Source organism: Mesoplodon mirus (genome assembly GCF_964341445.2).
Source record: "Mesoplodon mirus genome assembly, chromosome: 7".
Taxonomy (NCBI): Eukaryota; Metazoa; Chordata; class Mammalia; order Artiodactyla; family Ziphiidae; genus Mesoplodon; species Mesoplodon mirus.
Genome location: NC_138983.1, coordinates 95994647 through 96010744, shown reverse-complemented (window position 1 = coordinate 96010744; position 16098 = coordinate 95994647). Strand labels below are relative to the sequence as shown.

The following is a 16098-nucleotide window of genomic DNA, read 5'->3' as shown; positions in this document are numbered from 1 at the left end:
CACTGGCCGACATACGGGAGGAAGGTGAGGACCAGCGAGTTCATCCTTCCATTCCTGGTGCCCAGAACAGCACCTAGCCTGCGGGAGGTGCTCAGAAAACATCTGAGGACATCCCAAGTGAGGGAGGAGCATAAGCAGAGACCTGGGGGCAGCAGGGGGTGGGTGTGGGTGTGATTAAGTTGCAGAGTGAGGCAGAAGAAAAGCACAGATTCATACAGAGATGGGGATTCACGTGCGACTCAATGCTATGCCTGGCTTCTACAGCTGTGGGCATGTTTCCTGCTACGCGCTGGCTGCTTTCAGAGTGATGTGCCCCTCCGAGGCTCACTGCCTCCTCCCTGTCACCTGCTTCTCTCTCTCCCCTCGTCTGTGAGTGGCCCCATCCTCTTCAGGTCTCTAGACATGTCAGTTTCTGCTTAAAAACCTCCACTGGATTCCCAACACCCTTGGAATAAAAACCCAGACCCCCCCGACCCTGCCCAGCCCCACAATCCCCTGTTCACTCCACGCAGGCTCGCTTGCCCTTGGCTTGTCCTTGCCCACCTGAAACAGGTCCTCTCTAAAAGAAGGACATAGCGGTGGAGGATACAACATGAACTGGTTAGAATCGGCTAGGTCCAAGGGGGCGTAAGATTCAACTTCCAGGGGAACTGGAGCCCCATTACAGGCTCATTGTAACACATGAGCGAAATGACACACCCATCAGCACCAGGACTGTTCCGAGGCTGACCATAAAGGTCAAAAAGTGGGTGGTGGGGCTTCCCTGGTGGCGCGGTGGTTGAGAGTCCGCCTGCCGATGCAGGGGACACGGGTTCGTGCCCCGGTCCGGGAAGATCCCACATGCTGCGTAGCGGCTGGGCCCGTGAGCCATGGCTGCTGAGCCTGCACGTCCGGAGCCTGTGCTCCGCAATGGGAGAGGCCACAACTGTGAGAGGCCCGCGTACAGGAAAAAAAAAAAAAAAAGTGGGTGTTGGCCCAATTCCTGGAAATCCCCGCCCCTTCCCCAAAATATTAGAGTTGTCCCAATCCTCCCACTCTTTAGCCTATAAAATTACCCAGCCCATAAAAACTAACTGCCCCATATTTGGGGGTCTCTAGCCTTCTGAAATGGCCCACACTCTGTCTGTGGAGTGTGTTTCTCTCTAAAGAAATCCACTTCTTACTTTGTCTCTCACTGAATTCTTTCTGCATGAGACATAAAGAACCTGAGCTTTATTAAGTCCCGAGACCAGATGCATGATCTCGATTAAAAGATAGTGGGTTCTGAGTGGGTTCGAGTCCCAGCCCACGGGTTCAAGTCCCACCTGAGTTCCATGGTTGCACACCCACTAAGCTGGTCCCCCTTGGCCTCCCCCCTTGAAGCGCTGGCCACCACGACACACAGTTTATTTTCTCCACAGCAGCACTGCTCTCTGAAGTGGGCTTGTTTATTCATCCCTTTACTTTTATTGTCTGTCACCCCCTCCCAAATCTGTGAGTACAGGAATCTGACTGTCTTTTTTGGCTCTCCCTCCCCGGAGCCTGGAACGGGGCCTGACACCTAGTAGGAGCTCAAGAAACATGTGGAAGCAATGAAGGAATCCAGGGAATCAAAGCTCAGCCACAGCTGTGCGTTGGCTGCCCCTCTCCCAACCCAAGCCCTTTATCAGGGAACCACCTCTGATCAAATTAGAAAATGGTTTCCCTTGGGCCCAAGTGCACTCGGCTGAAATGGGTGAGACCATGGGTGCCTTAAAGGAGTGACCCCATTTTGTCCACGCTCTAGTTTGCACTCAGGCTGCTTTGTGGAACCACCCAAGCCACAAGGCGACCTGTGTTCTCCCTGGTGGGGCCAGTGCTCAGGAGACCTTGTAGCCAAGAGATACCATTCTCTCAAATATTTACCAGGCCCTGCCCTCGGAACTGGGTGGCAAGAAACCTCCACTGAGGGAGAACTCTAATGCACCGACACGGGTGATCCCTGAGGCTGCACCCAGGTCACGGGCACAGGTGTGCTGGTTGACTGGTGATGTCTGCAGGGGGAGGGCAGAAGCTCTGGGGCCTGAATGCAGAAGGGCCTCACCTGACGTGATTGCGGCGTCCCTCCTTAAGTTCTCGGCCTCGTGCTTCAGGGAGGTGATTTCTAAGTTTCTCTCAGACAGGGTCTGGCTCAGCACCTGGTTGTAGCCTTGCTGTAGGGCACTGATCTGTGGAAGGAGGCAACACACAGTCAGAGGGGGCCAGCCAGGCCTGCAGGATACGCCGGTACTTCTCCAACGTTGGGCAAAGAGTCGGGTTGATCTTGGATCGGGGTGTTGGGGAAACCAAGGTTTTCCGTTGTCACTAGTGGAAGGGGCAGGAGGGGGCCTGTTCCTTCAGTGACCACCATGTCATCGGTCCTCGAGACACGGACCTTATCTTTGTGGCCACCCAGGGGCTCCAGTGCTGCTGTCTTCCTATGACCTGTGGATTTTCAGCCATAAATAGACCAGCTGTTGGTTCCAGATCATCCAGCACTGACTGGATGCACAGCAAAGTTCAAGAGCCGGGAGCAGGTTATGAAATGAATTCCCTCTAATGAGAATAGAGGGTAGTTTATACCTCACAGAACACTCCAGAGTTTACAAAGCCCGTTCACACATGCTACACTGATACTCGTCACAGCGTTGCTGAAGGCTGACGTTCCCATTAATGTGCCCATTTTGCAAGGGAGCCAGGTTGAGACTCAGAGAGGCGAGGCCCCCTGCTCGGCATCACGTGGCTGGTCAGACGTGGAGTCTGATTCAAACCCAGTCTTTAGTTGCCTGGTTCCTCCTTCCCAGGTGGCTCTAGGAATGAGCGTGAGAAGTTGGAGGCTGTAAAGCATGGCATGGACTCGGGAGCCGGACTGTGGCCTTCAAGTCCTGCCTCTGCCAGTTAATGGGCTTTGTGAACACAAGGAGGACACCATATTCTGTTTCCTTTTGTTCAGTCTGTATGCGGGGTGATGGTAGTCCCAACCTGATAGGATTGTTAGAAGTATTTTAATAAGTTAACATGTGTACAAGTGCTCAGATCATGCCTGGCACACGGCACAGGGGGATGAGCTGTGACGGTCCTCTCCTCTACCTACCACGGGGTGTTTTTTTTGTTTTCTTTTTTTTTTTTTTGCGGCACGCGGGCCTCTCACTGTTGTGGCCTCTCCCTTTGTGGAGCACAGGCTCCGGACGCGCAGGCTCAGCGGCCATGGCTCACGGGCCCAGCCGCTCCATGGCATGTGGGATCTTCCCAGACCGGGGCACGAACCCATGTCCCCTGCATCGGCAGGCGGACTCTCAACCACTGCGCCACCAGGTAAGCCCTCACGGGGTGTTTTAGCTTCAGCTTCCCTCGTGCGTCTCTGGGGAAGATAGTTGGTAATCTTTATGTGTGCATTTGTAAGCCTTGCCAGGCTCACTTAAACGCCAGTGTGGTTGTTATTAAGAGGAAATACAAGGGCTTCCTTGGTGGTGCAGTGGTTGAGAGTCTGCCTGCTGATGCAGGGGACACGTGTTCATGTCCCGGTCTGGGAAGATACCACACGCCGCGGAGCGGCTGGGCCCGTAGCCATGGCCCCTGAGCCTGCGCGTCCGGAGCCTGTGCTCCGCACTAGGAGAGACCACAACAGTGAGAGGCATGCGTACCACAAAAAAAAAAAAAAAAAAAAAGAGGAAATACAGGAATCGTGGGTGGGAGCACCACAGGCCGGCTCTATCTATGGCTGCTGTGAGCACCCTCTAAATCCATGGATCAGAGCCCCCTCAAGGGCCGGTCCCTCTCCAGGGGTCTAGGTCTACACGTGGGGTGCGGAAGGCTCTCCATCAAATGCAACGTTGGTAAGGGCCCGAAAGTAGCTGCCAGGCCTCGGCCTCCACAGAGCAGGTACCCGAGAGGCCGGGAAAGAGAGCTGGGCCCAGAACCCCCTCCCTCTCGGTCTGATGTGGCCAGACTGCTTGTTCTGAGTGGCCAGGACTTTCCCACCTCAAGGTGCACTGTGGGCCTTTGCCCTGTGATTTTTCAGATGTCAGGCCTCAGTACTCCCACAGGGACCCGTTTACTGGGGCATAAATGCCACGCAATCCGTAGACAGGACAAGAGCTAGCTTGTTTTGCTTTTCTTTTTTTTTTTTTTTGCAGTACGCGGGCCTCTCACTGTTGTGGCCTCTCCCGTTGTGGGGCGCAGGCTCCGGACGCACAGGCTCAGCGACCATGGCCCACGGGCCCAGCCGCTCTGCGGAATGTGGGATCTTCCCGAACCGGGGCACGAACCTGCGTCCTCTGCATCGGCAAGCGGACTCTCAACCACTGCACCACAAGGGAAGCCCCACTAGCTTATTCTGATAGATCAAAATGGAAGTGACAAGGAGAAGGGTGCAGTTTCTTTTCTTTTTTTAAAAATAAATTTATTTATTTTTGGTTGCGTTGGGTCTTTGTTGCGGTGCACAGGCTTATTGCAGCGCCTTCTCTTGTTGCAGAGCATGGGCTGTAAGTACACGGGCTTCAGTAGTTGTGGCACGAGGGACTCAGTAGTTGTGGCGCACGGGCTTAGATTCTCCGCGGCATGTGGGATCTTCCCCGACCAGGGCTCGAGCCCGTGTCCCCTGCACTGGCAGGTGGATTCCTAACCACTGTGCCACCAGGGAAGTCCTGGGTGCAATTTCTTTGTTCTCCTAAGGTAAGGTTGCCAGATTTAGGGGAGGAAAAAAGGATGTTCACTTAAAATAGGATTTCAGATAATGAATAATATTTTAGTGCAAATGTGTCCCATGCAATATTTGGGACACACACTAAAACGAAATTCTAAAATTCAAATTTAACTGGGTGTCCTTACTTTTTCTAGCAACCCCACCCGAAGAGAGTTCCTAAACTTCAGTCATTCATATACCACTTTCACTATTTTTCCCATGTCTCTTGGCTAGCCCCACTATAATTTCTTAGCATTTTTCGTAGAAGCAGCTCCCTTTTTAAACTTAAAAACGTGCATTAAATTAAAAATAACTGTTATAAGAGTAAATAGAGATTCAGTATCTTAAATAAAAATAATCCCTCCAAAAGAAGAAATACAGGAATTTCCCTGTTTACCATCAGACCAGGTTGCGGGCATCACACTAAAAAAAAAAAAAAAAAAAAAAAAAAGATTGGGGGGAGGTGGTGGGCATGCCCAGGTAATGGAGTTCGGGCGTGCTGATATGGCCACCAGATGGCGCTCACAGCCTTTGGTCTTGGTTTGTGTCCTTGGAAATCTTGTCATTATTACTCTGGTAGAATTAACAGAACCGTCAAGGTCTCACAAGTTTTCTGACTCGTTTCATACACCATCATGGTTCAGAGTCTAGGACATTTGGGGCAGTTACACTTACTTTTTCCCTGGGGCACCTGAGACATTATTGGGGGGGGGTCTATGCTAGAAGTTGCGGGGACACAGGTCACTCTGACCCCCACTCTCCCCAAGGCTATACTTTTGCATGTTTGTGCTTTGGAAACTTTGAGTGAAAAAATTCTTTCACATCTTACTTTTCTCTGTTGGGGGGAACTACAACTTTTCCATAAAAGGTCCTTGGAACACTGAAAGTGTTTGTAAGCTCTTCTCAGCTTAATGCTTTTATTTGCATGATACCAGAGATAGAACACACAGAGACAAACTTCCAGAAGGGAAAACATACGTTCCCCTCTAAGACTCCAGTGGTTTTGACAGATTGAAAATATTTCAATCTGAGTGTCAGAGTTTTAGGATTTTGGATTGCTGGAAAACTCCAAAGAGTCTTCAAACCTCTTTGATACTTTTACTATCAAAGTAAATATCCATATTGTCTGTAATGGCATAAATTCCAAGATGTTTAATGTCTGTTAAGCTGTGTAATAAAATGGGCACTGAATCATAAGAAAGTTAAGAGTGCTAGGAGGAGTGATTGTTTCAGGATGATAATTTGGCTTCTAATTAGCACAGGCGTATAAGAGCACATGGAGGTAAGAATTTTCTAGTGATATTGTAGCGGATCGAAGATCTCTGAGAGCAAATCATTATGCACACACCTTCGGGGACCAGGGAAAACACATAAAGTAATCAGAACCATAAATCAACCTGCCATGTGGCTTACACTTCTGGTGGAATGCTCTGCAGGCAGTAGAATACTTAAGAAACTAAAATGTCAGTGGATGAAACTCGATTTGAGTTCAAACCAATGGAGCCTCGGGTTCATATATGCCTTGCTATAAAATATTCTTCTTCAGTTATAAGTGAAGCTCCAGGGGTAGGGGTGGCAAGAGCATGATGCATCAGTGTAATTATTTCTAGATAATTTCTTTGTACAAAAACATTTTTTCCCCCAGATATCGGCAGCCACTTTAAATAAAACTCAAATTGGGACCGGCAGATATTCAAAGCTATGTGGAAATTATATAATATTCTATGTCAAATATATTTCAATTATTTAAAAAAAGGTATGTGGGGAATTCCCTGGCAGTCCAGTGGTTAGGACTCTGTGCTTCCACTGCTGGAGGCCTGGGTTTGATCCCTGGTCAGGGAACTAAGATCCTGCAAGCCGCGTGGTACGGCCAAAAAAAAAAAAAGGTATGTGGGAATAATTCAGCCTCGTCCATGTACCTGAAAAAGACATGTCATTTTCTCAGGAAAGCTCTGAAATGGGAGAATAACTGAAAGGAATATTTCAGCAAAATTGGGTTCAGTTCAAGAAAAAGATGCTCATTAATGTGTCAGCTACATGTCAAGGTAGCTGTTTGCACTAATAATTCCTACAGGACCTGTTACTTTCATTGTTTTTTGAAAACCAGGTTTGAAGGAGAGTCATGAGTTCATTTAAATATTAGAGCATGTATTTGTTGACTTGTTTATTCTGTCTCCCTCACTAGAGCATAACAGGGGGAAGGATCATGTCTGTCTTGTTCTCTGCTGAATTCTCAGAGCCTGGAAGAGGGCATGGCACAGGATAGGCCCCCCAAAATATTTCTTTGGATTAATGGACGGATGGATGAATAAAGAACAAACAAACAGCCACAGTCCTAACAGAGTTCTAGAAGGTTACTGGGCCCAACCTTTGCCTTCATGGAGCTTACAGTTTCCTGCTAGAATCTCCTAGGTTCACCATACACAATCTGTGTCCTTTCTAGAGCACCATTTCTAGGACTGAAACTGTGTACCTAGAATCGGTTACAGAAGGGAAAGACAGTAAACAGAGCACAAGAGAACAAAGGCCCCCAAGCACTGACTACGGTTTTTTTTTTTTTCTCTCTCTCTCTTTTTTTAAATGTTTATTTATTTATTTATACTTTTCTTATTAGTCACCCATTTTATACACATCAGTGTATACATGTAAATCCCAATCTCTCAATTCATCATACCACCATCCCCACCCCCTGCCGCTTTCCCCCCTTGGTGTCCATACGTTTGTTCTCTACATGTGTGTCTCCATTTCTGCTCTGCAAACTGGTTCATCTTTACCATTTTTCTAGGTTCCAAATATATGTGTTAATATATGATATTTGTTCTTCTCTTTCTGACTTACTTCACTCTGTATGGCAGTCTCTAGATGCATCCACGTCTCTACAAATAACCCAATTTTGTTCCTTTTCATGGCTGAGTAATATTCCATTGTACATATGTACCATTTCCTCTTTAACCATTCGTCTGTTGATGGGCATTTAGGTTGCTTCCATGATCTGGCTATTGTAAATAGTACTGCAATGAACATTGGGGTGCATGTGGCTTTTTGAATTATGGTTTTCTCTGGGTATATGCCCAGTAGTGGGATTGCTGGGTCCTATGGTAATTCTATTTTTAGTTTTTTAAGGAACCTCCATACTGTTCTCCATAGTGGCTGTATCAATTTACATTCCCACCAACAGTGCAAGACGGTCCCCTTTTCTCCACACCGTCTCCAGCATTTGTTGTTTGTAGATTTTCTGATGATGCCCATTCTAACTGGTGTGAGGTGATACCTCATTGTAGTTTTGATTTGCATTTCTCTAATAATTAATGATGTTGAGCAGCTTTTCATGTGCTTCTTGGCCAGCGGTATATCTTCTTTGGAGAAATGTCTATTTAGGTTTTCTGCCCATTTTTGGATTGGGTTGTTTGTTTTTTTAATATTGAGCTGCATGAGCTGTTTATATATTTTGGAAATTAATCATTTGTCAGTTGCTTCCTTTGCAAATATTTTCTCCCATTCTGAGGGTTGTCTTTTCATCTTGTTTATGGTTTCCTTTGCTGTGCAAAAGCTTTGAAGTTTCATTAGGTCCCATTTGTTTATTTTGGTATTTATTTCCATTACTCTAGGAAGTGGATCAAAAAATATCTTGCTGTGATTTATGTCAAAGAGTGTTCTTCCTATGTTTTCCTCTAAGAATTTTAGAGTGTCTGGTCTTACATTTAGGTCTCTAATCCGTTTTGAGTTTATTTTTGTGTATGGCGTTAGGGAGTGTTCTAATTTCATTCTTTTACATGTAGCTGTCCAGTTTTCCCAGCACCACTTATTGAAGAGACTGTCTTTTCTCCACTGTATATCCTTGCCTCCTTTGTCATAGATTAGTTGACCATAGGTGTGTGGGTTTATCTCTGGGGTTTCTATCCAGTTCCATTGACCTATATTTCTGTTTTTGTGCCAGTACCATATTGTCTTGATTACTGTGGCTTTGTAGTATAGGCTGAACTTAGGGAGTCTGATTCCTCCATCTCCGTTTTTTCCCCTCAAGACTGATTTGGCTATTCGGGGTCTTTTGTGTCTCCACACAAATTTTAAGCTTTTTTGTTCCAGTTCTGTAAAAAATGCCATTGGTAATTTGATAGGGATTGCATTGAATCTGTAGATTGCTTTGGGTAGTATAGCCATTTTCACAATTTTGATTCTTCCAATCCAAGAACGTGGTATATCTCTCCATCTGTTGCTATCATCTTTAATTTCTTTCATCAGTGTCTTACAGTTTTCTGCATACAGGTCTTTGTCTCCCTAGGTAGGTTTATTCCTAGGTATTGTATTTTTTGGTTGCAGTGGTACATGGGAGTGTTTCCTTAATTTCTCTTTCAGATTTTTCATCATTAGTGTATAGGAATGCAAGAGATTTCTGTGCATTCATTTTGTGTCCTGCAACTTGACCAAGTTCACTGATTAGCTCTAGTAGTTTTCTGGTGCCATCTTTAGGATTCTCTCTGTATAGTATCCTGTCATCTGCAAACAGTGACAGTTTTACTTCTTCTTTTTCAATTTGGATTCCTTTTATTGCTTTTTCTTCACTGATTGCTGTGGCTAGGACTTCCAAAACTATGTTGAAGAATAGTAGTGAGAGTGGACATCCTTGTCTTGTTCCTGATCTTAGAGGAAATGCTTTCAGTTTTTCACCATTGAGAATGATGTTTGCTGTGGCTTTGTCATATATGGCCTTTACTATGGTGAAGTAGGTTCCCTCTATGCCCACTTTCTGGAGAGTTTTTATCATAAATCAGAGTTGAATTTTGTCAAAAGTGTTTTCTGCATCCATTGAGATGATCATATGGTTTTTCTTTTTCAATTTGTTAATATCGTGTATCACATTGATTGATTTGCATATATTGAAGAATCCTTGCCTCTCTGGGATAAATCCCACTTGATCATGGTGTATGATCCTTTTAATGTGTTGTTGGATTCTGTTTGCTAGTATTTTGTTGAAGATTTTTGCATCTATATTCATCAGTCATATTGGTCTGTAATTTTCTTTTTTTGTAGTATCTTTGTCTGGTTTTGGTATCAGGGTGATGGTGGCCTCAGAGAATGAGTTTGGGAGTGTTCCTTCCTCTGCAATTTTTTGGAAGAGTTTGAGAAGGATGGGTGTTAGCTCGTCTCTAAATGTTTGATAGAATTCACCTGTGAAGCCTTCTGGTCCTGGACTTCTGTTTGTTGGAAGATTTTTAATCACAGTTTCAATTCCATTACTTGTGATTGGTCTGTTCATATTTTCTATTTCTTCCTGGTTCAGTCTTGAAAGGTTATAACTTTCTAAGAATTTGTTCATGTCTTCTAGGTTGTCCATTTTATTGGCATAGAGTTGCTTGTAGTTGTCTCTTAGGATGCTTTGTATTTCTGCGGTGTCTGTTGTAACTTCTTTTTCCTTTCTAATTTTATTGATTTGAGTCCTCTCCCTCTTTTTCTTGATGAGTCTGGCTAATGGTTTATCAATTTTGTTTAACTTCTCAAAGAACCAGCTTTTAGTTTTATTGATCTTTGCTATTGTTTTCTTTGTTTCTATTTCATTTATTTCTGCTCTGATCTTTATGATTTCTTTCCTTCTGCTCACTTTGGGTTTTGTTTGTTCTTCTTTCTCTAGTTCCTTTAGGTGTAACGTTAGATTGTTTATTTGAGATTTTGCTTGTTTCTTGAGGTGGGCTTCTATAGCTATAAACTTCCCTCTAAATCTATGGGATGCTTTTGCTGCATCCCATAGGTTTTGGATCGTCGTGTTTTCATTGTCATTTGTCTCAAGGTATTTTTTGATTTCCTCTTTGATTTCTTCAGTGATCTCTTGGTTATTTAGTAACGTACTGTTTAGCCTCCGTGTGTTTGTGTTTTTTACAGGTTTTTCCCTGTAATTCATTTCTAATCTCATAGCGTTGTGGTCAGAAAAGATGCTTGATATGATTTTAATTTTCTTAAATTTCCTGAGGCTTGATTTTTGACCCAAGACGTGATCTATCCTGGAAAATGTTCCATGCGCACTTGAGAAGAAAGTGCAATCTGCTGTTTTTGGACGGAATGTCCTACAAATATCAATTAAATCTATCTGGTCTATTGTGTCATTTAAAGCTTGTGTTTCCTTATTAATTTTCTCTTTGGATGATCTGTCCATTGGTGTAAGTGAGGTGTTCAAGTCCCCCACTATTATTGTGTTACTGTTGATTTCCTCTTTTAGAGCTGTTAGCAGTTGCCTTATGTATTGAGGTGCTGCTATGCTGGGTGCATATATATTTATAATTGTTACATCTTCTTCTTGGATTGATCCCTTGATCATTACGTAGTGTCCTTCCTTGTCTCTTGTAACATTCTTTATTTTAAAGTCTAATTTATCTGATATGAGTATTGCTACTCCAGCTTTCCTTTGATTTCCATTTGCATGGAATATCTTTTTCCATCCCCTCACTTTCAGTCTGTATGTGTCCCTAGGTCTGAAGTGGGTCTCCTGTAGACAGCATATAGATGGTTCTTGTTTTTGTATCCTTTCAGCAACCCTGTGTCTTTTGGTTGGAGCATTTAATCCATTCGCGTTTAAGGTAATTATCGATATGTATGTTCCTATGACCATTTTCTTAATTGTTTTGGGTTTGTTTTTGTAGGTCCTTTTCTTCTCTTGTGTTTCCCACTTACAGAAGTTCCTTTAACATTTGTTGTAGAGCTGGTTTGGTGGTGCTCAATTCTCTTATCTTTTGCTTGTCTGTAAAGCTTTTGATTTCTCCATCGAATCTCAATGAGATCCTTGCTGGGTAGAGTAATCTTGGTTGTAGGTTCTTCCCTTTCATCACTTTAAGTATATCATGCCACTCCCTTCTGGCTTGTAGACTTTCTGCTGAGAAATCAGCTGGTAACCTTCTGGGAGTTCCCTTGTATGTTATTTGTCATTTTTCCCTTGCTGCTGTCAATAATTTTTCTTTAATTTTTGCCAAGTTGATTACTATGTGTCTCGGTGTGTTTCTCCTTGGGTTTCTCCTGTATGGGACTCTCTATGCTTCCTGGACTTGGGTGGCTATTTCCTTTCCGATGTTAGGGAAGTTTTTGACTATAATCTCTTCAATATCTTCTCGGGTCCTGTCTCTCTCTCTTCTCCTTCTGGGACCCGTATAATGTGAACGTTGTTGTGTTTAATGTTGTCCCCGAGGTCTCTTAAGCTGTCTTCATTTCTTTTCATTCTTTTATCTTTATTCTGTTCCGCAGCAGTGAATTCCACCATTCTGTATTCCAGGTCACTTATCCGTTCTTTTGCCTCAGTTATTCTATTGATTCCTTCTAGTGTATTTTTTTTTCAGTTATTGTATTCTTCATCTCTGTTTGTTTGTTCTTGAATTCTTCTAGATCTTTGTTAAACGTTTCTTGCATCTTCTGGATCTTTGCCTCCATTCTTTTTCTGAGGTCCAGGATCATCTTCACTATCATTATTCTGAATTCTTTTTCTGGAAGATTGCCTCTCTCCATTTCATTTAGTTGTTTTTCTGGGGTTTTATCTTGTTCCTTCATCTGTTACATAGCCCCCTGCCTTTTCATCTTCGCTGTCTTTCTGTGGATATGGTTTTTGTTCCACAGGCTGCAGGATTGTAGTTCTTCTTGCTGCTGCTGTCTGCCCTCTGGTAGATGAGGCTATCTAAGAGGCTTGTGGAAGTTTCCTGATGGGAGGGACTGGTGCTGGGTAGAGCTGGCTCTTGCAATGGTGGGCAGAGCTCAGTAAAACTTTAATCTGCTTGTCTGCTGATGGGTGGGTTGGTTTCCCTCCCTGTTAGTTGTTTGGCCTGAGGTGACCCAACACTGGAGCCTACCCGGGCTCTTTGGTGGGGTTAATGGCATACTCTGGGAGGGCTCATGCCAAGGAATACTTCCCAGAACTTCTGCTGCCAGTGTCCTTGTCCCTTGGTGAGCCACAGCTGCCCCCCGCCTCTGCAGGAGACCCTCCAACACTAGCAGGTAGGTCTGGTTCAGTCTCCTATGGGGGTCACTGCTCCTTCCCCTGGGTCCCAATGCACACACTACTTTGTGTGTGCCCTCCAAGAGTGGAATCTCTCTTTCCCCCAGTCCTGCCAAAGTCCTGCAATCAAATCCCACTAGCCTTCAAAGTCTGATTCTCTAGGAATTCCTCCTCCCATTGCCAGACCCCCAGGTTGGGAAGCCCGATGTTGAGCTCAGAACCTTCACTCCAGTGGGTGGACTTCTGTGGTATAAGTGTTCTCCAGTTTGTGAGTCACCCACCCAGCAGTTATGGGATTTGATTTTATGGGGATTGCGCCCCTCCTACTGTCTCTTTGCGCCTTCTCCCTTCTCCTTTGTCTTTGCATGTGGGGTATCTTTTTGGTGAGCTCCAGTGTCTTCCTGTCGATGATTGTTCAGCAGTTAGTTGTGATTCCAGTGTTCTCGAAAGAGGGAGTGAGAACATGTCCTTCTACTCCACCATGTTGAACCAAATCTGACTACGGTTTTAAGCAGAATTATGCACTGAGGCCAAAATTCATCAATGACCAATTGCTTTTTTATCAACTTTGTTGAGATATAATTTATGAACAAGATCAGTGGCCAATTTTAAAGTAGTTCTTTAAAACTTAAATTTTTTTTTTTTTTTTTTTTTTTTTTTGGATTTAGTTTCAGGAGGAAGGAAGTTGACTGGTAAATCCAAATATTCTGGGTGGAGAATTTTTGGTGAAATTCCCTGTAAATGAACCAGCAGCTGCCTTCAGGGTTTGATAAAGGCCTCAGTGTTTGGAACACTGTGGGGTTCCTTCTCCCCATCTCCAGCTCTTTCTGGCTGGGTCCGGGTGGGTGTGAGAAGTGGTCACTGAAGCGACAGGAGTTGGGCGGAAATGCAAAGTGGGTGTGAAAGCATGAGGTGTACAAGGTGGCAGAGCTGAGCCCAAATCACATCACTGCCTCTCACTTGCTGTGCAAGCTGTAACAAGCTCCTGGGCATCTCTGAGCGTGCCTCAGTCTCCTCATCTGTAGAATGGCATCTGCCAGAAGACTGAGGTTTAAATAGCTAATGAGGGGACTTCCCTCATGGTGCAGTGGTTAAGAATCTGCCTGCCAATGCAGGGGACACGAGTTCGAGCCCTGGTCCAGGAAGATCCCACATGCTGTGGAGAAACTATGCCCGTGGGCCACAACTACTGAGCCTGCACTCTAGAGTCCGTGAGCCACAGCTACTGAAGCCCTCATGCTGCAACTACTGAAGCCCACGTGCCTAGAGCCCATGCTCTGCAGCAAGAGAAGCCACTGAAATGAGAAGCCCACGCACCGCAGTGAAGAGTAGCCCCTACTCACTGCAACTAGAGAAAGCCCGTGCACAGCAACGAAGACCCAATGCAGCCATAAATAAATACATTAAATAAGTAAATAAATAAATAAATAAGCTAATGCACCCAAAGCACCTGCACCGGGGCCTGAACATGGTAGGCACTTAATCAAATCTAATATTGTTCTTACAAGGCTAGAAACTTGCCAACCCTCCACTCCCTGGATCTGCACTCTTCATCATGCTGTGCTGACTGCCCATTTCTAACTACCCAGGTGGCTCCCCCCAGGCTCTACCTGAGAGCTGTCACCCTGTGTTGTGACCCCAAGGCCCCGACCCACTTGTCTCTGAGCCCTACCTGGTTTTTCAAGCTCTGGATCTCTCTCTGTTGGGCATCGTCCTCTTCATGCAGAACCTGAAACTTGGGCGGGATCACCCTCTCCTTCTGCCTGGAGGTGGCTGTTTCCAACAGCTTCTGCCTCAGGTTGGCCACTTGGTTCTGCAGGCTTGCTATCACGGTGTCTTTGTATTTAGATTCAAGTTCAAAATCGGAGAGACGGCTGACTTCTTTTCCCAGCAGCAGAATTATTTCATCCTGGGTGGAGGACAGATGGGAAATTTACTAGGTGTGGGTCTGGATGTAAGGCTGAGCCCATTTAAAGAAAGACAGGAAAAATATGGTATCATTCTTTGGGAAGGTGAGGGCAGGCAGGGAGGGAAAAAGCAGACTTTCAAGGCTATCTCTGTCACTTCGAAAATCTCATAGAGACAAGAATTGGGTTAAAATGAGGTACTTGTATATAGACTCCTGTAATGGATGTCTGTACCTCACAGGTACGGAAACTTTCCTTTCCCCGAGAATTAGACTTTCATATTAAGAACAACCATCCCACTTGGGAACATTTGTTGCTAGAAAGTTTACTTAGAATGATTTCATTTATAATATACAGCCTAGCACACTGGGGACCTAGGAAAGGTACTTAGGAAAACAACATTCTGTATGACCACTTTCTGCCTATAATGAGGGTTATTTGTTTTAACTTAAAACATTCTGAACTATTTGTTTTCCCTTTCCTCTCTTCTAATATTTCCTGCCTCTTTTGGCTATTCATGTATGAATTTTTTCCAGGTAACTCAATCTGGAAAGTAAATGAGACAGGAATAGTGATTTATTTGCATGGGCTCATGTCAACTTTCGGCTGGAAAAACAAAATTGCTGGTAGACTGTACCCACAGGTATAATTAACCCTGTCCTCCATCTCTCCAGTGAAAAAGCTCTGCAGCCAAAGAATTGGTTAGGTTTTCCAAAAAAGGAAAAAAAAATTCCCCCAAACTTCTCACCAGACGTTATCAATAAAATGTCAGAAAAACTGAAGAAGAAGAAGAAGAAGAAGAAAAAATTCCCCAGAGGCCTTTTCCAAAGCAGTCACGGGAGGAGGTAAACGGGCAATTTCTGGGCCAGCTCATTCCCAGGAGAGCCGTCCAGTCAGCCTCACGACCTGCTAGCTCCGTGACCTGGGGCAGGACAGGGTCTCGCTCATGAGAAAGCCTGTCTGACATTGCCAGCTGCTGCCAGGGGCCTTCCTTTGGGTCCTTGTGAAAGTTGGTGGCAAAACTTCAAGAGAGAGCATCAGACATATTCCCTACTCCTGGGCAGTTTCCCCTGTTTCACCCTGTTATGATCAGCCAGGTGCTTATTCATTTCTCATGCAACAAACATTCATCGGGCAGCAACTAAGTGCCAGGCCCCGTGCCAGTGCTGGAATATAAGAAGTTTGCAGAGGGCAGTGGACAGCTGTGGGTTCTGCTTTCCTGGTGAGGGTCCCCTTGCCCTTCTGGAGGGAGCGTTCCTCCTTCCATGGGGTCTGGGTAGGATTGTCAGTCATGTGCCCTGCTCCTTCCTGTCCCGCCTCCCCATGTGCATGTGGCCCAAGCTGGTCAATCAGAGATTTCACACATCGATTACAGAGGGAGAGCATCTTGCCTTCTTTTGGATCATAAACTTTAAATATGTAGGCTTGTTTGCCTGAGTTTGTCTTTTCTGACACACAAAGCCAGCCTCATGTAGAAAGCCAGACTCTGAGGGAAACAGAGGGGAGAGGTTGGTAGTGGGGAGGTGTTCTGATGACATTAT

General features: G+C 45.1%; 1 protein-coding gene across 1 annotated transcript in view; it reads right to left on the bottom strand.

The window, feature by feature from the left end:
• LOC309808893 (forkhead-associated domain-containing protein 1-like) overlaps positions 1 to 16098 on the bottom strand; it is a gene marked incomplete at both ends in the record, with an annotated part of 407547 nt that overhangs the window by 346400 nt on the left and 45049 nt on the right. The window contains 2 exons of the mRNA XM_082629465.1: positions 2063 to 2186; positions 14323 to 14559. Of these exons, the coding sequence (XP_082485591.1) occupies positions 2063 to 2186; positions 14323 to 14559 (361 nt within the window). The remainder of the gene's footprint in view (positions 1 to 2062; positions 2187 to 14322; positions 14560 to 16098) is intronic.